This window comes from Pinus tabuliformis, chromosome 1_2 (assembly GCF_031772625.1).
Source record: "Pinus tabuliformis cultivar Carrire ecotype Pingquan chromosome 1_2, CPIR1, whole genome shotgun sequence".
Classification (NCBI taxonomy): Eukaryota; Viridiplantae; Streptophyta; class Pinopsida; order Pinales; family Pinaceae; genus Pinus; species Pinus tabuliformis.
The window spans coordinates 140,931,732-140,957,229 of NC_142298.1; the positions used below are offsets into that span (position 1 = coordinate 140,931,732).

General features: G+C 38.6%; 1 protein-coding gene across 1 annotated transcript; it reads left to right on the plus strand.

Moving 5' to 3' along the window:
* Positions 1 to 25,498, plus strand: LOC149204916 (oxysterol-binding protein-related protein 3A-like). Its single transcript, XM_089394827.1, has 10 exons — positions 1 to 323; positions 2,392 to 2,485; positions 2,782 to 2,898; positions 3,011 to 3,083; positions 3,202 to 3,320; positions 3,497 to 3,618; positions 4,809 to 4,985; positions 19,774 to 19,918; positions 24,469 to 24,647; positions 24,788 to 25,498. The coding sequence occupies exons 1-10, from the start codon at positions 220 to 222 to the stop codon at positions 25,050 to 25,052; spliced, it is 1,395 nt and encodes a 464-aa protein (XP_089250953.1). The 5' UTR covers positions 1 to 219; the 3' UTR covers positions 25,053 to 25,498.

Genomic DNA, 25,498 nt, shown 5'->3' on the forward strand with positions numbered 1-25,498 from the left:
GTGTTTAAAAAGCCGAAGGGCTCTCACTCTCGGGCATTCCGCCAGCACACCATCTTTCGTCCGTCATTCAACCTCTATAGATCGGCTCTCTCCAGGTGCCTGGTTCGCTTCCTCTGCATGTTTTTTAGACCAATCGTTTCCCGACTTACGGAATTTGGCTTAAAATTAGGCCCTGCAAAAGTTTTATAGCTTCCTCTGGGGTAACGGTAGCTTACAGACATGAGTAGCAATGGCAACGGGCAAAAACAAGGAGGGGGCTTTTTCGCGGCCTTCGCCTCGGGCCTCTCTAATTTCGGGAGCGCGATGCACAAATCGGTTAACAGGTACGTTATTTGTGTTTCCTTCGCCCGATAAGGTTTTTCAAAGTTTCAAACAATATCTTGTGTGCAATTGGGTTTTGGTGTTTTGGTACCCTAGGTTATGTGCACACTGTGTGAATGGGTTTCTATGATGGCCAGTTGTATTGGAGCAGGATCTAGATCTTTGAGGGACAGTGTTTCGTGTTTTCTCTGGTATGATGACCTTGTTCTTCATACGAGTTGAATTATTCCATTTGGGGTTTTGAATTGTGAACGCTGATTAGCAATTCCTTGTAACCGAAGTCAAACCCTCCTGGTCGGTTACATGCAAATCAGGTGCTAAGGCCTATGTTTATTTCCACGAACTTTTAAATTCGAGTTTCTGATTACCCTTCCTGATACACACGCCAGTGGAACAAACACACTTCATGTTTTTTCTCTCCAAGTCCATTTCATTACATCCAAGGAAACACATTAAACGCCCCAATAACATGAGACAATACTAGGCCGAAGCTTCGCATGGTTGGCCTACGGACGGGTTTATTGTTGCGACCTCCTCAATTTGTTGGGACATGTATCGTGTTCACACGTTTAAATAGGTTTGGTGGGTCGATGGTGGCTTACTGGGTTGGGCGCTGTTATTGTCCCCACTAGCGTTCATGTCTCTCCAGTGACAAATTCGTGCTTGTGCTTGTTGTGCGTCTGTACCTGCAATAATGGTTGGGCTCAGGTGCAAGTCCTGGGTGACTCTGGTTGAATAGATACCCCCACTTGGGGCCCTTTTGTTATTATCCCCACTAGTGTTCATGTCTCTCCAGTGACAAATTCGTCCTTGTGCTTGTTGTGCGTCTGTACCTCAATAGTGGTTGGGCTCAGGTGCAAGTCCTGGGTGACTCTGGTTGAATAGATACCCCCCACTTGGGGCCCTTTTGTTAACGGATTCCAGTTTAAATGTTGTAAGATGGTTACAGTCTTTGTAAACTCTCCCGGAGTGGGAAGGGCGAACTTAATGCATCAGGATGATTGGATCCTGCTAGTAAACTGATGGATCCTGCAAGCAAGGGAAAGAAGAAACTCGAATTTCTAAGTGTAATTAGAGTATTGGCTCCTTATAAGTCCAGCGCTACAAATTTCCTTGATATGCATTGCGTCCTCTCATATGATCCTTGGATCCTTTAGAATTCTCGTAGGATCAATATCCACAATGTTTTCTACGTCTACAGCTTCTTAAAGCACCATTTCAATGAATCCCTGAATCCTGAAAACTCGAGAATTTTGAATTTTATATGCTCATGCTCTGGTAACTTTGAGTGAAACAGTAATTCATTGGCAATTGAAAGGATGACTGCTATGCTCCTACTTGTCCACTGTCATGCTTTGCCTTGACAGTGCTGGTTGAAAATCCATAAAATGAAACTTGAAACGATCCTAGGCTTAAGCTTTGGATTTGAAAAACACATATGCTTACTTTTGTCTGTTTTGGGCACTATATGTTGTGCGCATTCATTTGACTGTATACGTAACAGTGACCTATAACTAGCTATGGCAGTCACCATCATAGTTTATCATAATAGACACCATCATAGTTGATTATAATAGATTGACTGTAGTCACACATTTAATCAGATTTGAAAAAATATCATTTGTATCCTGATTCATCTCTGACCAAAAATTCTATTTACGTGGATGGATAAGATCAAATAGTGGTAAAAAAAATGGCTTCAGTAAGCGTGTATACCTTACATGGCAGTGGAGGCCCAGATAGACATGCCTCATATGGTAGTCAGTTACCAGTGGGGAGAAGTGGAAAAATGTGGAAAGCCCAGCAGGGAATGACATAAGTAGTATTTTATGTGACACATGTCATACAGATTCCTTTCACGCTGGTCAGAAATTTGACAAGTATCTTTCATATTTTGAAAGCTTTTTGTCTTATCCATTACTATGATTCTTCTATTAATTTAATTGAATGCTGTATTTTTGCCATAATTTGTCGTCACTGAACCTTCTCATTTGGTCATGTTGTAATTATGGACCAAACAGAGTAGAAGTTCTTCTACATGTTTTTAATTATTGGGTTGTTTGAATACAGCTTCATGGGATATGAGGGTTTAGAAGTAGTCAATCCTGAAGGCGGTCAGGAGGATGCAGAGGAGGAAGCTCATCGAGGTAGATGGCGGAAAGAGGTGGGTGTGTAATCTTGGTTGCATTTTTATGTTAAAGGCTGACTTCTTTACTAAAGCATTCCTAAATTCCATGATTATTTTTGAGCACCTGGTTGGATCGTTTGGATTAAGGGAACTAAAACTTGTTTATTGGTCTTTTATGTATTGGTTCATATCCTGCCGTCATTTGCATTTATAAATTGTATGGAATTTTGGAGCTATAATATGGTAGTAACATAAAGATAATGTTGTTAAATGGCTTGTCAAGCTATCTCATATTTTTATCTTCTGAATTGTTTAAATGATTTTCTTTTCAGGACCAGGATAGTTATTGGAAAATGATGCAAAAATATATCGGAGCAGATGTCACCTCCATGGTGACACTTCCAGTCATTATCTTTGAGCCTATGACGATGCTTCAGAAGAGTGCTGAGGTATATCAGTCTCTGATTCTAGCTGTTTGTTGTTGTTTCTTTCCCTTTGAATAAGCATCAGATGGGACTGGACTGGTGGTCATATTTAATTGCATAATGTTGTCTGTTGCAGTTAATGGAGTACACTTATTTGCTTGACATGGCAGATGAGTGTGAAGATCCCTATCTCAAGATGGCTTATGCAGGTGCGTTTATGATTATCTTAGAGTTTGTGTTTAGCAAAGTTTTTATTCATTATAACATCTTATTGTAAAGCCAGTCTGTCACTGGGCTCACATGGTTCAAACTTTATTGTTTTGTCAGCATCATGGGCAATATCTGTCTATCCTGCATACCAGAGGACTTGGAAGCCCTTTAACCCTATTCTTGGAGAAACTTATGAAATGGTCAATCATGGAGGGGTCACATTTATCGCAGAGCAGGTGACTGGGGTTTTGTTTGTTTTTAAAGGTGCTAGTTATCTAGAAAATATTTCCAGTTTAGACTGCATGATCAGGTCTCTCTTGGTGTAGTATACCATTCCCTTTTTTTTTTCAAATGTCATTGCTTCCTAGAATTTGTTAATTCAAGAGTGTAAATTTTTCTTCTGGTTGAACAGGTCAGCCACCATCCTCCAATGGGCTCAGCCTATGCAGAAAATGAACATTTTACATACAGTCTGTCCTCAAAAGTAAAAACCAAGTTTCTTGGCAACTCTGTGGATATTTACCCACTTGGAAGGTAACTTCTCAGAAATCTTTCTCTCTTCTTTAATTAGATAGCTGTCCTATCAGATATATGTATCACGCATGTTTGTAAATTGGTTGTTTCTGTTGACTGGCATTGATATTTTTTTTTTGGTTTAATTTTAATTTTTAATTTTTGTTCTGTAATGCATTTCCTGGGGAAATCCACTGGGTACTTCGCCTAATTCTGAGGACAATACCCAGGGTAAACCAGATTATGTAGAAGCTTGAAGCTTTGTCATGTCACTTAGGACAATAGAACCTGGGTGGGGAGTGTGGCACTCTACATTGCAACCACTTGGGCTAGACCCAATTTACGGTTGGCAGTGGTATTTGTCTTTGTTTTTGGTTCTTAATAAATACAATATCTTGTTTCTAGCTTGATTATCTTTTTTTTTATTCAGCTATGATATTGTCCTTGATGTTGTTGCTTGGATGAGATTAAAAAATGGTATTATTTTTTTTATTTTTTTATTTTTTTTAAGTTCAAACATGATAGAGTATACTCAAGTCTATTCTTTTGCAAAGAACTTTATAGCTCTGAGTAGGTTTGAATTGTCCAAAGGATAGCACAACTGTTTGTATATAGAAGAATAATTTTCATCTATACAAGTTTGAGTTTGATTATATGATGCAAGGCACAGTCAGCTAGAAGAAATGATATATTTACTTCTCTTGATCTCCAGTTCCATCATTCTGGAATCTGTCTTGTCATTTGCAAATCATATAAGAGGTGTTGCTTGACTCGTGACAGAGTTAAACCAATTTTTTTTGTTTCACTGCATTATTGAAAGTAGATATTCTCATGAAAATTTCTGTGAACTCTTTTGGTTATAAAAAAAGCATCAGCTGTTTTTTCAAGCCAACTGTTTTCATTTTGTTGTAGACATTGGGAAACTTTAATGATAAGTTGACAATCTCTCTGCGATGTTAACATAGTGACATTCTTTTGAAACTGGAATCATAATATTGCTGTAGAGTGGAGACAGCCTCCTACCCTACTTATCAAAGGGCTATGCAGCACTCCAAGAGGCCATATAAGGGAGAACTTTTGCATTGCTCCTTGGAGGCAATGAATATATTATCTGAATTGACTTTGACAATTGGTGGCTGTATGCACTGTGTGCAGCCTGTGCTTTTTATGTTGATAGAACTTGCTAATTTGTGTATGCGTGGGTTTTTCAGGACACGTGTGGTGCTAAAGAAATCTGGAGATGTTCTAGATTTGGTGCCGCCTCCATCTAAAGTTCATAACCTAATTTTTGGACGAACTTGGATTGATTCACCTGGTGAGATGGTGCTGACAAATTTGACTACGGGAGATAAAGCGGTGCTGTACTTTCAACCATGTGGCTGGTTTGGGTATGAAAACTGATCCTCTTTATTTTTCACCTTATTTATCTGTAGAGAATTGGGAGTAAGAAGTGATGTTTCATCTTTTCTACATATTGGTGTTGTCCTTTCTCAGTGGTTTTTATTGGTTATGCAAAAGGCATTTCAAGTCTATATACTTCTAGAACTTTCCACATTTGTTATTCTTGATATGATATTACTGAACCTACTTACTTTTCAGAGCACTTGTCTGCCTTTAACGTTTAGTAATGGTCTGCCTTTAACATTTGTCCAACCATTAGATGCAATAGAAATGCTATAGTCCATCCAGTCATTTATAAATTGTCCCATAGAATTATGGGTTTTGGCTTCTTCCATGCCAAGTGCCATGATTATTTCTTTGTTGTACGTGGGGCTTTTGTTTCTCTAGGGGCATTGTTGATGACAATAACCATATCATCATGCTAAGGTGAGTGAAGAACATTGAATGGTATGCCATGTGCACACTTTGCATTTATGTCATTCCTACCATTCTAAAAAATTTGTAATTTTGTTATTGTTCTATGCCTTTGGTTTTGCGTCCACTGGCACGGGGTGTGGATCCTAACTCTTCCTTGGTGTGTATTTTTTTATCTTCTGTTGCTACTCTGGTGCAGGTTATTATTCCTATGTTCTTGGTTTCATCACTTGATGGTAACTCACAATGATGCTTCTTTGCATGGGTATATGAATCTGTGTGAGTTGTCTTACAATGGGGGAGTGCAAAAATTTAGTGGTTTGAACTTTGATCCCCATATGCTTCCCTAAGAGTGTTAAACTATTTTTCTTTTTATTTTCACCATCACTTTAAATATCATCCCCTTAAACTTCCTCCTCTCCATAGGATGTGCCATACTTACCATGAAGATCTTTGTATTATTACCCATTATTCGTATCACATGTCAACATCATGATCATAAAAATTGGAAACATATACTGCATATGTGATATAGTAGGGCAATCTTTTGTTGTTGTAATATGTTAGGGTTTTCCCAATTTTTCCCAATACACAATAATTTTATGTCGTTAGTAAAATCTACAATCAACCTTTATATTGATGCGACAATCTGAACAATTCTTAAATAAGTGACCGAATATGACAAATAATAAATATAGTTCTTTTGTTCACTATAATCCCATAATAATGTAGCACAAATACTCCAAAGCAACCATACTGTCCCTGTAAGAGTAATGCCACTAGCCGGTTCAGAACCTTGACTTCCTTTGTCAATGTGTTGAACCAATGGCCACGAATAAGAACCAACTTCGCTGGTGGAATTATTCTCTGTGTGAGTTCCCAATTGATTCGGCTAGCCATGATAGCTCGTCTTACTGTCGTCCTGTATTTTTTCCTTTGCAACTATTTTTTTCCTTTGCGACCCTTTCCCTTCCTTAGGCGGTGAGGTGTTGTCACTCAAATTGTACAGGCACCGCGACAACGACTCAGGTCAGGGACTGTCACCCTGATCCCCAACCTCTCCATTCTAGTTGTCTCCCAACAACAGGTAAGGGATGGGGGGTAGACCCTATAGAAATGAAATGATGAAGGACAAGTTGGGAACCAACAAGTCCGGGAGACATAGTTGAGTGTCCTAGCAACCTGATGAAATTTAGTAAGACTTTAGGGATTAGATTGAAATTAGACTAGTGCCTTATGGAGTCAATACTCTTGCTTTATAAAATTGAGACCAAGTGTCGGATAAGCAACTGTTACTTTGATGTTCTACTAACCTATATGAAATGCAAATCCTAAGACCGAGGTGTGATGCAAGGATCTTAGTTAGTTTTAATTAAATGCCTAATCTAAGTTTAACCTTTCCTTATCTATTTTGAAGCTAGGTTCCAAGGTAGGTTGTGGGAAGGAGGTCAATGGGAAGCAAGCAAAGGCTTGATTATCCTTTTGTTAGGCTCCTATCACCTGGTGCCTTCGGCATTGCAGAGACTGTGGCTCTGACGACTGCAAGGTCACCGTGTTAACCACCGAAGAGTTGCTAAGCCCCTCAAGCTAGATGAGAAGGGTTGTCCTAAAGATCTATCAACGAAGCTTATGCTTTGGAGGTACTTTAATTGCTAATGTTTTAAGTACTTTAATTATGGTTAATCTCGAGTTATATCGACAAGTACTTATTAACAATATTCAAAAGACAATCTCAACCACAGAAATAAATGCGAAATGCCAACAAGAGATACAATTAGCCAATGATTCAAAAGGGAGACTACAAATATTCTTAGCCAACATTCTTCAACAATTGAATTCATCAAGCTAAACTTTAGATGCCAAAAGTTGATTACTAATTAGCCAAGATCCACAATGTGCCTTGACCAAATGGCAAGAAACATAACTAGAGCACTTAACAACTACCCAATCAAAAAATGATATGCAATGACAATCACTTGAAACAACTAGAAATATTCTAACTTACTATCCAAGAGATGCTTAATCAGATTTAAAGCCTTTTAGGTAAAAAATGCCTAGGTGTCAAAATATTGTAATATGACCAATCAAATGGTCAGGACACTAATTACTCAACGATGCACATTTGGAGTAAGTTACCTCGATGCAAATCAATAACTTCTCAGATTTATTCACTTGACCAAAATTGTGAGATGAATTATGCTTTAGGAAGTGATCTTATGTATGTGCGATTTAAACTATAGAACTTATAAGACGACGAGTGTTAGCACATCAAACAATGAAAAAAATCTTTACCAATGCACAATTGGAGTAAGTTACCTCGATGCAAATCAATAACTTCTCAGATTTATTCACTTGACCAAAATTGTGAGATGAATTATGCTTCAGGAAGTGATCTTATGTATGTGCGATTTAAACTATAGAACTTATAAGACAACGAGTGTTAGCACATCAAACAATGAAAAAAATCTTTACCACAATATAAGTCTTACGCTATCTATGTTCCAATTGCAATATAAATGTATGACGACAAAAATATATTCTTAAGATAACAAAGATTATTTATTTTCAGAGTTCATTGAATGTAATGTGTGACAATAAATCAAACCACTACTAAAATCCAATTTTCTTAGGATATCACTTTTGTGATTTCAGACCCTTATAATTTTTATACCAGTCAACAATAAGCCATGCGATGAACCAAAGAAAAACAGATCAATTAATGTAATGGATTGTGACCTTGCTTATATGTTTTGTTGAGTGATTTTAGATTAGCTTCATGACTATCATTCCACTGTCATATAATGTTTAAATGCTGCAAACATAGACCAGTGAGGATTTTAAAAAGCAAACCAAAGAGCCCCAAGGACTTGGAGACACTTGTCCACAATTTTTCTGAGGGCTTAACCACCAGCAAATTCAAGAAATGACTCCAATACCTCTGTCAAAAACCAATGGATCAACCCAAAATTTTAAATGATTGCCAAATAATGGGAGTAGGTGTCAATAAGGCCAAGTAGGCTCTCAGAAATGATTGGAGAAACCCTAAGGCCTAGCCTTTAGGGCCAAGGAGCACTGCAACCTTTAGAAATCCCCAATGGAGCCTGTGGTAGTGGTAGTAAAGGCACTTGGGGGCAGCGACAAACCGATGTAGCTTGACAGTGGAGGATGAAAGGAGCAACAGGGGTATGGAGAGGCCTTGAGGACCTGCGTTCAGGGCAAAGGGCAAGGAAAAGGGTCACGAAGGCAGGGAAAAGCAAGAACAAGGTTGCGGTGGAGGGATAAGGAGATAAAAAGGGCTAACGACTCGATTAGAGGGCAGAGAAAGGCCTTGCAGACAGGGGAAGAGGGTTGAAAGGGCCTACAGGGGTTGTGACCAGGCTTTGAGTCAGACGACAAGGGTAAAAGAAGCCCACGTTAGGCTTATAAGTTTAAAAAAATCACTAAAACCTTTGAATAAATTCAGATTTGCCTCAGGTTTGAAATCACCAAGAATTCACCACAAAATGTCACAAGAAGTCAAGCGGCCTTCCTTCTTCCTTGGACATTGAGCTTGGAGGAGAATGGAGGATGGATCTTGCCTTCTTAGGCCTAGATCCAACTCTAGAAACCTTCTAAATTTTTTCCAAGGACTGAAACCCTTGAAACCCTTGATAATTCTTCAGATCCAGCTTTGAAGTTCACCCGCAAAATAAAATTACGAAAGCTCAAAACCTTAGTATATACAAATTTTAAAGAATAGAACCCAAAACCCCAAAAACCCCAGCTGCAAACAAGGGTTAAAAATAAAATTATTTAAAAATTTTATTTCACAATATTCACAATGGTTTATGGTTCTTATAAGCAGATCTATTCTTTAAATGCACAATAGATTAAAGTAGATGAGTAAAATAGTTTTAATGGGTAAGCAATGGCCCAGATCTCTGCAAAACCAATCGTTAGATAAGACTTGAAATTTAACACATTGGGCTCTTAAGCTTTTTTGTCTTGGGAGTTGGCTGGTCCAACCAAAGACTTCCCCTCACGCCCAATATCTGAATCCTTGAGATCTCTACACACTTAAGATCAAGTTATTAGATCAATAGGGGCTAGATAAACACTATAACCCTCAAGATCTAGGGATACCTGCTAGATCAATCAAGTTATAATGTCTATCTAAACCTAGTAACCAATGCAAGATACTTGTAGGCTGTGCAAATAGTTAATCCACTCAAAGGCTAGAGAAAAAATAACTTATAAAATATAATTCAATAGAGCATTAAGAACATGATTTCAAAATTACCACAATAAGCATAAGAGAAACACTACCATGAATAAACCCCAAAGTCTTCTTTATTATTTCTAGAAAAAGATATTACAGCAGAGCTTGACTCGGAGCTTGATCGAATTTTTTTCGGTAACTTGAGAAGTAAATGACTTAGAAAATCTTTATTTTTGAGGAATTTTCGAATTTCTTATAAAAACCATTTTTTATTAGCTCAAAAATAATTATTTTGAGCTAATTTCCTCAAAAAATTGACTTTGACTTAACCACCAAGGCCCAAGGGTCCAATTTTTCTTGAAATTTTCAATATTCCCTTGGTGGGGGGACCTCCAAAAATTAATTTTTTTAAGACCCACGAATTTTTCCACTTGGAGAATTTAATTTCTCTAGGACTTTAATTTTGACTCTAATTAATTAATTTTTTGGCTTAGGGTTTTAATTTATTTTTGCTAGAAAATTTAATTAATTGACATGAGGGGATTAATAATTTTTTTCACCCTCTAATATTTTAGCCATGGTGTCTAAGTATGAGGGACCATGCACCAAAATATTTTTTACATAAGATAATTAAATTTCAACCCTCAAAGGGGGAACACCCATTCGTTATAGACCCTCAATTTATTACCCAATTCTGCGACTCAATATGATTTAGTAGACCAAGTGATTTGTAATAAAATAATTTAGCCAATTAGCTTAAATTATTCCCAAGTCACTTTTACAAAAGACTCTACTAAAACACTAGAACTCACTTAAGACCTTGACGGTAAATTCCACCATAGCTTTGGGGCGAGGTTGAAGGGAAAAACTCTGCCGATTATCCGTGTTTAGAAACACAAATGAACCAGTGAGACGAAAAACCTCCTAGGATGAAACTCATCACCAAAATAATAGGCTTACTTATGTTGTTACATACATATATGGTCTTACTAGCATCATTTACATTAAAATTTTGCAGAATGGGTTTACAACTCTGACAAAATGACGACTAATGATGTTGAATCCATGATGATTTGAATGCTTGAACATGATGGAATCCCTTTGTGAAAAAGTGTACTGCTATAGGGTAGTTGACACAGAGTGGGCAACAGGCGGAATCAAGGTGTTCGTGCCCTCTTGATTGTCACGAAGTTGCTTGTAGATATAAACAAGGGTTTTCACTGCTTGTATTTAAACATAATTGTGACTTACAAAATTCCTCACAGCTTGAAACAAGGGTTTCGCTGCCTGTATCTAATCGTGACCTCCCGATTGTCACAAAATTGCTTGCAGATAGAGACAAGGATTTCATTGCTTGTATTTTGACCAAATCGTGACCTCACAGAGAGAAAAATGCTTCATTGCCCATATTAAATCATAACCATGTCCCCGTAGAGAGAAAAAGCCTTACATTGTCTACCGAAGACAGAATTTTGCTTCTCTAGGAGCACAAAGGATCCACACAGCTTTTTGATTGTCCAATTCAAAAAAATCCAATGCCCCATAATTCATTGCCCAACTAGAGACCCTTGTGCCAAAATAGAGAAAGAGAGAAAAAAGAAGTCAACTAGGGTGGAATCTTTCACCACCGAATTTGACAAGAGAGAATGGGTCTTAAACCCTTAGAGCAATGCTCAAAATACAAAGAAATGATCCACTTGGTGATTCAAAATAACTTCCATTCATCTTCATTTATAGACTTCTAGAGGGGCTTCATCTTTCTTGAGTGATTGAGTAATCCTTACTCCAAACCCCAAATTTGGGTTTTTTTTAAGCCCAACTTTCCCAAAACTTGCCCAGTGATGGCAATCTTGAGGTTTTCCCCCTTTTTAATGGACTATAGCCTATGGGGAAAGATAGGCTAATGAGTCCCTTTATCCTTAATATGTAGAGGACATTACAACATATGCATCATTCTTCTTGAGTAAAACTTGCCATAGAATGAGGGAGGAGAAGGAATGGGAAAGATAGAAGAGAGCATTCAACATCGAAAACATAAAACACAAGGGGCAACAAAAACTAATTTGGAACAAGCCTAAAGGTTACCTCTTGAGGTCTCCAACGTCATCTGAAATTGACTATGCAAGATAATCTTGTCAAGTTCTCACAAATTGGCTCCTTAACAACTTCCAAGAAGCCCCTTTGGTAATATGTTGGCAGAGATTGGAACAAGCCTAAAGGTTACCTCTTGAGGTCTCCAACGTCATCTGAAATTGACTATGCAAGATAATCTTGTCAAGTTCTCACAAATTGGCTCCTTAACAACTTCCAAGAAGCCCCTTTGGTAATATGTTGGCAGAGATGAGTGAATGAGTGTGCTTGAATAAACAAATTTGTAACCCAAGACACAAAATTACTCTACAAATTTGTGTTGAAAATAGTAGCGAGAAAGGTTTTCTTGACCTCTGCCCTAGTCAAGAAAGACCTCGCGCTGTCTTCCTTTAGCATGCACGAGTTCCTAGAAATTAGGACGAGTCATGGAGTAGTTAACTCATGCGCAAGAGTTGGAGGCTCAATTTTGTTTGTCTCCAAGTGCGAGTTATATTTGGAAAGGGACGAGTTAGAGAGCTTCAAGTTCTATTTGAGGCAGGACGAGTTGAAGAGTCAGTTCGACTTAGTTAACAAGTCGAACTCAACTCGTATTCCAAATTTACACTTGCTAGATTTAGCATGATTGAAAAGCTTATAAGGAGGACGAAGTCACATCATTCTACATTATTATTGAGCACGAGTTTGTGTGAAGGAGCTTGTGAGAGGAAGAGTATGCTATAAGGAGAAGCTTGTGTGCAGATTGTTAGAAGAAATTTCCTTAGGATTTAGGAATTAATTCCTAAATAATAGGAGCTCCCTATGCGCAAGGATTAAGAGGAATGCACTAGGAAATAGGGGGCTCCAGAAGTGTGCCAGGAAATAGGGAAGCAGGATCAGGGTTCTTGCAAAGTGTTTCAAGCTTAGGACAAGCAGGGAGAATAAGATTGTTTTCTGATTGAAACAGTTGTATTGTAAGAGATCTATTGCTCAAATTTCTATCAATATAATTTTCAAACAAGCAAAGGGTTTTCCCAGTTGGGTTCCCTAGGAAAATATTGGGTTTTTGCTATCGTGTGACTGTGGATATTTCTGTTCCTATTCTGCTACAAATAAGTAGAGAAATTCTGTGTCTTAATGAAAAGAAACTTGTGACTGTGGATATTTCTGTTCCTATTCTGCTACAAATAAGTAGAGAAATTCTGTGTCTTAATGAAAAGAAACTAGTTTTTAGATTGTTCATTAGATTAGTTGCAGAATTTCAACGAAATTTTCCAATTTGCAACAGAATAAAACATAAATAAAATACAGTCACACGATAGCAAAAACACAGTTTTTTAGGGAACCCAGCTGGGAAAACTCTCTGCTAGTTGTAGAAATTTTATTGACAAATTTTGAGCAAATAGAATTATTACAAGGCAAAATTGTATCTATAGAGAACAATCTTGTTCTCTTTGCTAGTACTTACATTGAAACCTTGCTTGCAAGAACTCTGCCCTTAGCTCCTAAATCCTTGCGCTAGCCATGGAAATTTTCTCTTATCTCCTAGCGCATACCAGCAAGAATTTCATTTTCCAAAACACAGCATATAGGCCTCTCCTTCACACTCTTCCTAGCTCTGTGCTAGCTCACACACACAAACTCTTGCCCTCTATTGTCTTGTCTCACAACCTTCTGTTCACACAAAACAACGATCCAATTATGTGCCTTCATCCTCCTTATAAGCAATTCAACGAAGCTAAAACTGACAAGCTTATTTTGGGACCTCAGAATTGTGATTGCTAAGTTAACCGAGTCTAATTGACTCATGTAACTTGTCCTTCCTCAATTTAGAAACCAAAGTTCACTTGCTTGTCCTTTTCCAAAGATAACTTGCACTAGGAGACAACGAATTGGGCCTCCCACTCTTGCGCACAAGTCAAACTACTCCATGAAATCGTCCCAACTTATAGGAACTTGTGCATACTAAAGCAAGACTGCTTGTGGTCTCTTTGACTAAGGTACAAATCAAAGAATACCTCACTCGCTATTTTTCAACACTCCCTCTTAGCGTGGAAGGTGCTTCTGGAAGATCCTCGTCCACCTAGATTTGTCTCCACCACCATGTTCTCTGTTGCTGCAGTTGCTCCCTCTGAATTGGAAGACTTCCTTGCTTTCTTCTGCAGAACCTGATATGAAGACTTGTTCTTTCCAACCATGCTCTACAAGTCCATCACTCCAGTCATAATTGCCATGTACCCTATGTACCTCTGTGGCTGCTTACTCTAGCTGAAGGTGGTACTGGAAGATCCAACTCTCTCTTGATCTCTGTTAAACAAATCCTCTGCCCACTTGGCTCATACTCTCCCTAAGTTGGGAGTCTATCACTGAGTGGCTGCCTCCACTCGCCCTGGGCTATGCTCCTCATCATCTTGCTGGTTGGCCCAATTGCCAACTAGCTTAGACTCAAATTGAGATATTGGATGAGGCTCCATCTTGAGTAGCTTCTTCTCAGGTACTCCAATCTGCCCTTTCTCTAAGGACTCCCACTGAGTTCTGCTCTCCTCAACCATCACTTCTCTAGTTCGAGCTCTCCCTGCCTTGCTGCTCAAGGCTGCACCTGTCTCGACTTGGAACTTGTAGAGTTTCTTCTTCCTTACACCTACTTACATCTAGAAGAGTGTTGGAGGTAAGCCTTACCTCTGCTGAATATGACATCATAACCTTTGTCCTCAAGGGTAGCTATCGAAACAAGATTATGCTTTAATCCTGGAACATAGAGGGCATCTCTGAGATGAAGAGGATTACCTGATTCCCTCTAAAAACGAACAGTACCAACTCCTCTAGCTGCATACATACCATCATCTCCTAGCTCAATTTAAAATTGCATGTCCTTCTCCTTCAGGTGGCTGAAATTCTTCTTGTTCCCGGTCATGTGGAAGGATGCTCTTGAATCAATATACCATACATTGCTGTCTGTTGAGCTTGCCATGCAAGCTATCAATGAGAAATCTTTCTCGAACTGGGCAGAAAATGCATCTACCTCTGCTGATGCAGCTACATGATCTTTACTGTACTCCTTCCGCTTAGGACACTCAGTGGCATAGTGTTTAAACTAGTGGCAATGGAGGCACTTGATCTTACTTAGATCCTTCTTCTTGTCCCTTTGACTGGACTCGGCCACTCCTTGACCCTCCTTGCCCTTAGCCTTGTTGCTCTTGCTTGCCAGGGAAAAGTTCTCCTTGTCCTTTGTCTACATCAATCTACCATCTCTAGTCCCTTCCCGGATCTCTTCCTGAACACAGTCAGTCCATAACCTTTCCCGTCTGGAAACATTTTCTCTACCACTGACAGCATTGTGGAACCCATACCAAGACTTGTGAAGTCCTAGAAGAGAAGAAATCACAAGGTCATGCGCTGGTACAGTCACACCCACACCACCTAGCTCATTTCGTACCTAATTGAACTTTGACAAATATGTGATGGTGGGCTCATCCTTGCTCATCCGGATACTCCTTAGCTTCTCCCACCCCATTATGTTCCAGCACAATTGTGATCCTCCCATTCCATGGAACAAAGTTCGATGCTCCCTCTAAATGGTGATCTGTTCTCAATCCTTGGTACGCCATCCTGCTTCCCCATAGAGCTCTCCAACACCTGCCCACTAACAGTCTTGTAGTCCTTCACAATAGGCTGAACTTAGGGCTCAAATCAGCCACTAACAGCCCTCCACAATACTGTACTTTGACTGATCTACAAGCTGTCCAACCTGGACACATCAACCTAGCAAAAAAAAAACTTGGAAGGACACAACAAACCTCTGTTTGGATGACGATTTCTGCCCTAGAAATCTCCTCGGCCTGTGCACTGTATTATGAGTTTTTTTCTTGGCTCTGGTTAGGGCTTCTGACAGTCCACGTCAGCCCTAATGCTCGGCCCTAAAACTCCTCATACAACTGTGCAATTCCTCCACTTCAAGGCTCCTACACCTGCGTTGTTGTTCTATGTGATTGCGGCCAAGGTTTAGCCACCTTCTAGGCCTCTCGGCCCTCCCAAAAAGGAGATCCGTCCACCTGCAATAACACAGAGCAACCTGCAGCCTGAACAGAGAAAGAGCACCCTAAACTTGCACAGCAAACTTGCCCAGATTTGTCCTCAAACACTTTGGCCTGCCCTCTGCCTATCTCGGCCTCCCAAACACAGAAAAGATACTTCAGATTTCGTCCTTTCTTCTCTTGTCAAGACTCCTCTAGGCTGCGGCTCCCTTACATGTCCTTCACCTTAAAATATTTGCACTTGTGACTTGTGCTGGTCATTATTCTGTTCTTTGCTTTGATACCTTGGTGAATTTCATTGAAATTCTGCTACTGCTTGAATGAACAAATCTGAAACTAATTTGTAACCCAAGACATAGAAATGCTCTACCAATTTGCAGCGGAATAGGACAGAAGTAAAACAGAGTCACACAATAGCAAAAACTCATAATTTTTTAGGGAACTCAATTGGGAAAACCCTCTGCTAGCTGTAGAAATTTTATTGACAAAGTTTTGAGCAAATAGAATTATTACAAGGCAAAAATGTTTCTCTAGAGAATAATCTTGTTCTCTCTGGTAGTAGGTAGTTCGAAACCCTGCTTGCAAGAATCCTGTCCTTAGCTCCTAAATCCTTGCGCTGGCCCTGGAAATTCTCCTATTTCCTAGCGCATACCAACAAGAATTTCCTCTGCCAAAACACTGCAAATAGTTCTCTCCTTCACGCTCTTCCTAGCTCTGCCAGCTCACACATACAAACTCGTGCTCTCTATTGTCTTGTCTTGCAACGTTGTTCTCACACAAAACAACGATCCAATTCTGTGCCTTCGTCCTCCTTATAAACAATTCGACCAAGCTAAAACTGGCAAGTCTATCTTGGGAACTCAGACTTGTGATTGTTAAGTTAACCGAGTCTAACTGACTCATGTAACTTGTCATGCCTCAATTTAGAAACTGAAGCTCACTTGCTTGTCCTTTTCCAAAGATAACTCACACTAATGAATTGGGCCTTCAACTCCTATGCATAAGTCAAACTGCTCAATGAACTCGTCCTAACTTTTAGGAACTCATCCTAACTTATTGGAACTTGTCCTAACTTATAGGAACTTGTGCATCCTAAAGACAGACTGCTTGTGGTCTCTTCAAGGCACAAGTCAAAGAAAACCTTGCTACTTTCCAACAATGATTGAGAGTATGAGGGGAAATATAGAGAAATAATGTTCTTATATGCCGTTTAACCCCAGCCATGAGTTATGGGGCTTATTGGGACCTTTCTTGGGCTTCACATGCAATAAAAGATGAAAAAAGGCCCAAGAAGTCAAATTTCGCAAAATTGTTTTGTTGGCCCATGGGAGCATTTTGGGAGACTTTTTTTTAATTTTCATGACTGTTAGAGGGTTTGACTTTAGGAGCACTAGTTGTTCGACTTGAGAGCGATTAGGGAGTGTGCTTCATGGAGCATTTTTGACATGAGCAATGAGCTTTTTTTTATTCCCTTGAAGCACACTGCCAAGCAGGTTTGGTCGGAGAACTCACTTTTGAAGGCACACCAGGGCTGTGGGTGGTGACTTTGAAGTAACCTTAATTGTGATGCAACAACCATTAAAGGTTTGGGTAATATCCTCTCAGTTTGCCTTGTATTTGAAGTTCAAAATTTGCTATAGAAAGATTTATCTATAATTAGTTCTTATTTATGTGTAGGAAGGACAGAGATGGGTATATATTTATTTAGAGGGTCAACAAATAGCTAGTAGGATAGTAACAATAAATGGTCCATTTATACAGCAAATGGCAGGGTGTCCGACATGGTCAAGGGAAGAGTAATTTTTTTTTTTTTTGATATGAACCTTAGGGAAGAATTCATGTGCTTGTCTAAGTGCTCAACTGTTATCCCTATTGGTTATACCCTGAATAGTATGGTGGGATGTTATAATAAAAACAGAGGCTATGTTATTGCAAATGGCCCGTCTGATATGTGCAGTAGTGTGCTTTTCAGCAACATCATTGTATTCCTAGGTAGGGGAGGCACAACTGTATTTCCCAAAGTTGCATGTTTACCATTCTCGAGGGTTGTGGAGCCTGTACCTGATGTTTCCTTGTTTCCAAAAGCTTCAGAGCAAGCACAAAATGTGCCCAAACGGGCAGTAGCAAGTAGCAACATTGGTTATGTGGGAGAATGTAGGGAGTGTGTAGCCTGTTTTGTTGTTGTTGTTGTTTTGAGATTGTCTTTCAATTTGGATCTTGACAAGGAACTTTAGGATGCTTGTTGACAGCCAGGGAGCATTGAGTTTCTCCTTGAAAGACAGTGTCCTAGAGCTCCCAATCATGTGTACAATGTTCATCTGGGCACCAAGACTGCAGAGGGCAACATGACAGATGGAACATGTGCCAATATTAATAGCATGTGTAAGCCTCCCACTTACTATTCTAGTATCTACCTTATCAATAAAAAATTAATTGCCTTTTCATGTTTAATCATAAATTTATTTTATCAAGTCCTAGGCCTCATGGAGGCAACCCCAGGCTTCTGTGTGGTTCTTCATCTTACGATACATATTAAACTTGATATGGGAATTTTACAAATTAGCTGTTAGTGAGGGCTTAGGACATGGGGACAAGAGTGGATGCTTGCTTGTGGTTTGTAGATATGGACCCATGTCAAATAATTGCAGTGCTAAAGTCATGGAATATGCACAATGATGTTGTATGATGGAGTAATAGAGGTCATTTGAGGGAAGAAAGATGCAGTGGGACATCATGGAATAGTCATGCGGGGGCATTAGCATTAGTTGAGGTGGGGATGAGTTCAGCATTGGAGGGTTATTGATTTTAAGAATATTTTAAAACATGTGCTATATTTCAGACCTCTTTTTATATTTGTATTTTATCATTTTGAAAATTCATATAAAATTTGGTCAAATTGTAAATATTTTTGAGTCACAAAAATTTACATATACCAAGTTGCAGGTTAAGATAATCCTTACTATCCACAATAGGTGGTCTACAATTAGATTCTATACATAGTCAATTATGCCAACCTTCAGTGATTAGTAGCTGATTTCACTGCTGCCTGTTGCAGCCAGTGATGGTGATTATCACTGACAGCCTGTTGACCAGTTCGAACTAATGAAAATTGACTTTCAAGTTCTAAGGTGTTGAAACTCGAAACTCAATAGCAAAATCAAATTGAGAATTTCTTGATGCATTTTTCAATAATCCTTCAAGTGAATCTAATTCATGTTGCCAATCCAGCACAACAATGTGCTAATAACAACCAATGGATATAAGTAGCGTTCAAAATAAATAAATAGTAAAAAAAACATATTAAAACACAATCGATGGAGACCCCGAAAAGTACTCCAACTATGTTACCACCTATCCACGTTCATCGAAAGTGCCTCCATCGCTCCTCTCACGATGCACACCCCCGTTGTCGGCCTCCATCGCCCTAAATCCCATTAGTTGTTGTCAACCTCCATCGCTCTACTTCCCGAAGAACCCATCAATAGCGTAAAGATGAATCCCTAATCCTTTACCTTTTTTACTAGCGCCTCATATTGAAAATTTTAAGACAACAGATTTATTTCGTCTTAAAATTCCCCTCCATGTAGTAGTGTTAAAGACTCCTGAGACCAGCCAAAAACAACCATGCAGCAAACGAATGGTGTACCAGACAAAGTTAATAAGATAGTGCTTTATACCCATCAGATGTGAGAGAGAAAAATCTGTGATGGAGAATTTTCTTTTTGTCTCAGTTGTTTGACAGTTTAGCTTATGTAATTTAGACTTGTTTTTGCATTATAAATGATTCTTGCACAATGCAGATGGCATTCTTGTCTTTTGCAATTGGATAGCTTCATTCAATTTAAGCACTTTGAAAGGTCATAGGTCTCTGGCTTAATTCATACAAGTATTGTAGTATTTTCTGTGTCAAATGGATTGCAGATATTGTATCTTTTTCATGCGGTTGTGGTATAGTTTCTTCATAGATTTAATCGTAATTATGTACCGTATGTTATTTTTTGTTCTCTGAGATTTGGTAGTGTGCCTGACAAATTTTCTCTCATGCTCTGTCTTCCATTATAGAGCTGGTCGCTATGAAGTGGATGGGTATGTATACGATTCCAAGGAAGAACCTAAGATATTGATGACAGGAAAATGGAATAGATCGATGAGTTACCAGCCTTGTGATGCTGAAGGGGAGCCACTTCCTGGCACAGAGCTTAAAGAGGTATGCACTTTACATAGACCATTTTCATATCATGTTTTAGCAGAGCTCAGATCAGCAATCTTCACCACGATGGAACAGGGGAATATTACTTTTCATTCTTTTGATGTGTAATAGCTATAATATAAAGTCTGTATGCCTATATTGTATTTAACTAGTCTAGATTAACTAGTTTATAAATGGAACATATGTTTACACCACTGGCTGTCTACATGTTTGGTACCAAAATTGTCTATTATTGATGGTTAACCTGGTAGATATTCAACTAATTTGTTTTCTTGTTGAGCTTTTGGAGTCTGTCATGTTTGTTATCTAATTTGATTCTTAAAGTCAAACTTCTTTATAACCAAAGTGCTGTTGTGAAGGTGGTGGGTGAACCATTGGAGGACTAATGCAGCCGAAAATGTTTTCTACTGTAAAATATGAATGCTTAGATGTAAACTCTATAACCAGTAAATAAATGGATGGACACAAAATTAAATAAATGTACAATTATGGATCCAAATTGCATTCAGTCAGCCAGTACTTTGATGACCTAGACTACCGATATCGTGAATATTTTAACACATGCAATTGTGGGGGGTTTCTGAAAGAGTCCTTTTAGCTGATATCTTCTGTTGTCCCAGAATGTATAGCTCCATCTCTTTCCCATGTTTCATGGCCTTTGGTTGAATTGAAAGCCTTGCATGCCTTTTCTGTGTGGTATAACTTGGGTGAGCAGCCTTTTTTTGTGTGGTATAACTTGGGTGAGCAGCAAGAGTGATGTTGAGACCGAAGGGCTTCTGTACAGAAGGGATGTATAGCAGCCAATTGTGTGTTGTCATAAGGAAGATCAATAAGCTTGCTCAATTTCATGACATGGAATTCATATGGTCCATCTTCAAGAGGGCATATATTTTGTTAACCTCCAGCTTTATCATCAGTTTAGAGTCCATTTCTTCCATTGACTAGGCCATGAATTAATTGTTCTCATGATTTACATTACTGGCTTGTTGATCCATGTATCAATTTCTTTAGAATAACATAAAGTAGTTGTGTGAAATCATAGAAATGTTCTCTTGTCTTCATGCTATTTGCATGTTACCAAAAATGAGAGTTCCGTTGTGGATTGGGTGCTTTGGTTTTACTGAATATTGAAATCAGTGATTGGTAGAAATTTTCAAATTTATATGTGAACAAATTTGAAAGGATAAAGCATTATACTATGTCGGTTTGTTGATCCATGTATCAGTTTCTTTAGAATAACAGAAAGTGGTTGTGTAAAATTATAGAAATGTTCTCGTGGTCTTCATGCTATTTGCATATTACCAAAAATGAGAGTTCAGTTGTGGATTGGGTGCTTTGGTTTTACGGAATATTGGAATCAGTGATTGGTAGAAATTTTCAAATATATATGTCAACAAATTTGAAAAGATAAAGCATTATACGATATTTGAAACATATGAATATGTTGATCATAGCTTCAAAGGACTGTGACTCAAATGCAAACAGCTACGGTGCTACCAGAGAGTGACAAAGTCGCCTTTTGAATATTTGTGAAGCCTATTTTGAACTTGAAAAGAAATTAAATCTAAGATCGGACTAGCTGTTCCCCTTTCTCAGAATGGCAGTGACTGGAGTTGGAGATATGGTGTCCCTTTTTCAATATACAAAACAGGAGAATTGTACAAGATGATGATCCCCAAATCTTCTTTCGAAACTAAACTTAAAAGCTACTGGAATCTTGAAGATGATGAATGCAAATGGATTAGAAGTATGCAGGCTTTATATAGCATGAGATTTTCCTCCAAAATCAGTCTCCTTTCTCTGTTCAACGTAGATTTAGTGTCCCTATGTAAAGGAAGTCTTCATAAAATTACTAGGGACAGTGGATTGTTAGATGTTAAATTAAAATAGGCTACAGCTGAACCAGACAGCATATTAGTACAAAATTCCAAGAACTGATTGGCACTTGGAAGACTTTCAGCCTCCCATCAAAGTGCAGGGAGAGAAATTTCCAGTGCTTTCGTTTACATCTCTACACTTTTTTCTAAACTCTTGCCTACAAGGGGTAGACTCTTACAAACTGATTGTCTAACTGATTACAGAAACATAACAATATTTTCAACGAGGTTGGAGTATGTTCCCTCCCTTAAACATTGAGTTAAAAGATGTCAGCGTACAAGGGTAGACTCTTACAAACTGATTGCGTAACTGATTAGAGAAACATAACATTATTTTCGAAGAGGTTGGAGTATATTCCCTCCCTTAAACATTGAGTTAAAAGAGATATCCTAGAGAAAGATTTGCTACCATCTCTTTCTATTTTCTTTCCCTATTTGATTTCCTTCCACTTGTGGGAGAGAGGGGAAGAATGGGGAACTTTCTTTAAAGCTTTAGCAAAAGAAGCGTATTCTTAAGACTCATGCGAATGAACATTATGAAGTGAAGGAATTTCTAGAGCTTGATCTGCTTCGTTTTAGGCAATGCTTTATCCTCTACTGGGGGACAGTTGAAACCTCCTCTTCATTCTCGATAGAAATGTCTGCAAAGTTCAATCTTCATTTGCACCCCTTAAAATTCACACTGGTTGGAATTTGAGGAAACACATCTTTTCTGAGGTTGAGCATGGGGCACATTTTATTTTTCTTTGTATCAGCAACAACTTGAGAAGGAGCCTAATCACGGACGTTTGAGTGGGGGGTAGATGCTGGAGTAGGATTCTAGGACAAACTTTCACGAAATGGCTATACTCTTGAAAAATATTGCATCTAAACGTAAGATGTTCATAATTCAATGGTTTATAATGTGACCAGCCATATACTTGAAGCTGAATTGCTTCTAGTAATCCTTTCTCCAAATTTGTGTCGTGTGCACACAAAGAATATGCCATTTTGTGGCTCTTATACTTCAATAAATTTCCCTGAGCTGGTAGTCACGACAATCCATGTTGGTTGGAGCTAAAGCTGGGATAGTAGAGCACCAGACCAAGGAAGTCCCTGAATTACTGACCAATTACTGACCTGGGAGCTGCCCCACAAACAGAGAAAAGGCGGAGGCCTAGGAGAGTTCACTGGAGACCGGAAAATGAGAAATTCTCGGCAGGTATGAATGGGTTGCAAGCTTGGCTTGTCAAATCCCCACACATTGAAACGTTATATTGCTTGTATGGGGAATTGAAGCCTCTCATGCTCAGAAAGCAGGGAGCTGCCTTGAATTTGTCTGCGAATGTGGACGAGGGCCATCAAGAATTGCGACGTATAGGGAAGGATGCTATATTGCTCAAGGAAGAGGGCGCTGTGGGCCTCCCATTGCCAACATTTATTCAGTATATACTATAATTATGGGATTGGTAATGCAGAAAAGGTCTTACTATACTCGGACCTTACCTGAAATGCACCTTTACTTCCGAACACTCCTTTATTGGCCATTTTACCCACCTTAGAGTCAAGATACGTCTTAAGTTTTAACCTGATAGAGGGACACAATTTGGAATTCCTTGAGCAGCAGAATACCGATTCCAGAATGCAAGCGATTTCTGAGGAGTAAGGTATTAGGTTCACCTTGACATTGTTAGAATGATGATAAAAGAATCACTGATGATGGCTATACTTGCTTGACTGCTTGACAATGCTTAGTGGCTAGATCAATACTCCAATCATATTTGATCCCCGCACCTGCCACTTACTGGATTTGCCATTTTATCTCCAATTCATTTATTATAAACGTTGTGATTTTGGTAGATTTAACAAAATTCTAGATTCGTTTTGAATTCCTCCCTTACGTCAATTTTCCTCAGGTCCATTTCCCTACGTGTCTTGAGGCCTTGAACCAGGCCTTCCATTTCTATATTATTGTTTGTAGCAAGGCCAGTTTCTTTTCAATGGAAGAAAACAGTTTGTTGCTTGACGTTTCTTACGTCACCCCCATTCCTTGTTCTTACCAGGTTAGCCTTGGAAGCATCGTCAAATTCAGCATTTTCCTACCTGTATTCGAGTGGTTTCCAAGCCATTTTGGACCTGTCTCGGGGCCTAAGATCTTAGACCTTGGATTGATTTTAGGTATGCCGGAAATTTATACTCTTGGAACTGATATGATCCATCTATCAAGCTCAGTGCCGTCTGTGGGGCTTCCTCAACGCAAAATGATTTTGATGGAGATGGCCCCACTTTTAAGATATCATAACAATTTGATTTAGAGGGGTCTATAATAAGTTGAGATCGTGTCTTCTATTCATCTCTGAAGTAAAGGTTTCCATGTATTTTTTGCGAGCCCAGAGGGTGAAAATGTGAATGCTTTCAAGATTTTACTTCTTTTGCTGGTAAAGCATAAATATTTGTAAATTGAAAAAATATTCGACAGGTTAAAAAAATTCTATCATATACTCGTGTTTCATTTGGCCTAGTCCTCTTCAATTGTTTCCCGTATGTAATTCCTTATTATTTCTCTGATATGAACGTAGGTCTAGATATATATTTTTAAATTTATGTTCTTATCACCCATTTTTTTAACTGGTGGAATATCTATTTTAATTTATATTATGGTCCTTATAGTTATTACAATTGTTATGGTAGGTATGGAGGGTCGCAGATCTTCCAAAGAATGACAAATTTCAATATACATATTTTGCACACAAAATCAACAGTTTTGATACGGCACCAAAGAAGCTGCTTGCATCAGATTCTCGTCTTCGTCCTGACCGTAGTGCACTAGAGATGGGAGATCTGTCCAAGGCTGGAGCTGAAAAATCCAAGTATCTAGACTTTTTGATGAATTTGATAAATGTTAATTTATTTCATGAAATTTGTTTGTAAAGAGATTCAACTAATCATAATCTGAAAATTACCATTTTCCAAGGACAAAATTTTTGACCAAAGCTCATGCTTATTGCAGTCTTGAGGAAAGACAACGGGCAGAAAAGAGATGCAGAGAGGAAAAAAATCAACCTTTCACTCCTAGGTGGTTCACATTAACTGGAGAAGTTGCCACTACGCCTTGGGGTGATTTGGAAGTGTATGAATATAATGGTAAATATGACGAACATCGTGCTTCAGTCGATGACTCAAATTTTGATGACGGAACAGATTCAAAATCTATTGAGTTCAACCCATGGCAGTATGGAAACATTGAGGATGGGAGCAACAAAAAGGTTGAATGACATCCTCGTGCTCGAAAATAGCATGATCTCTTAATTCTTTCCTTGTAATGTTATGATTCTGATGGAATTTTGCTGCTTTTCTCTTGTGGGGTTTATGTCATCTTCATTTTGCTAATGTATTTTGAACTCAAGTTAACAGACGATGGAAACAAACTTCCGTGCCATGAGTTGAATGAAATTTTAAAAGATAATGGAAGCTGCCTCCATGTGATCAGAAACTTGGCATATAATTTGATATCATGTACCTATGTTTTTATTTGGGGAAGAAAGATAGAACTGCCTATTTTGATCAAATTGTAAATTATATTTTTCATCAGAATTTTTGTGAAGTCTTTTCCAGAGCTTCTGGATTAAGGACTATACTCAAAATATTTGGGATTTCATCTTTACCCCACGGAAGTTGGATATTCTTAACATGGTAAAAGCCCTGACTTGTTATTCCTTCA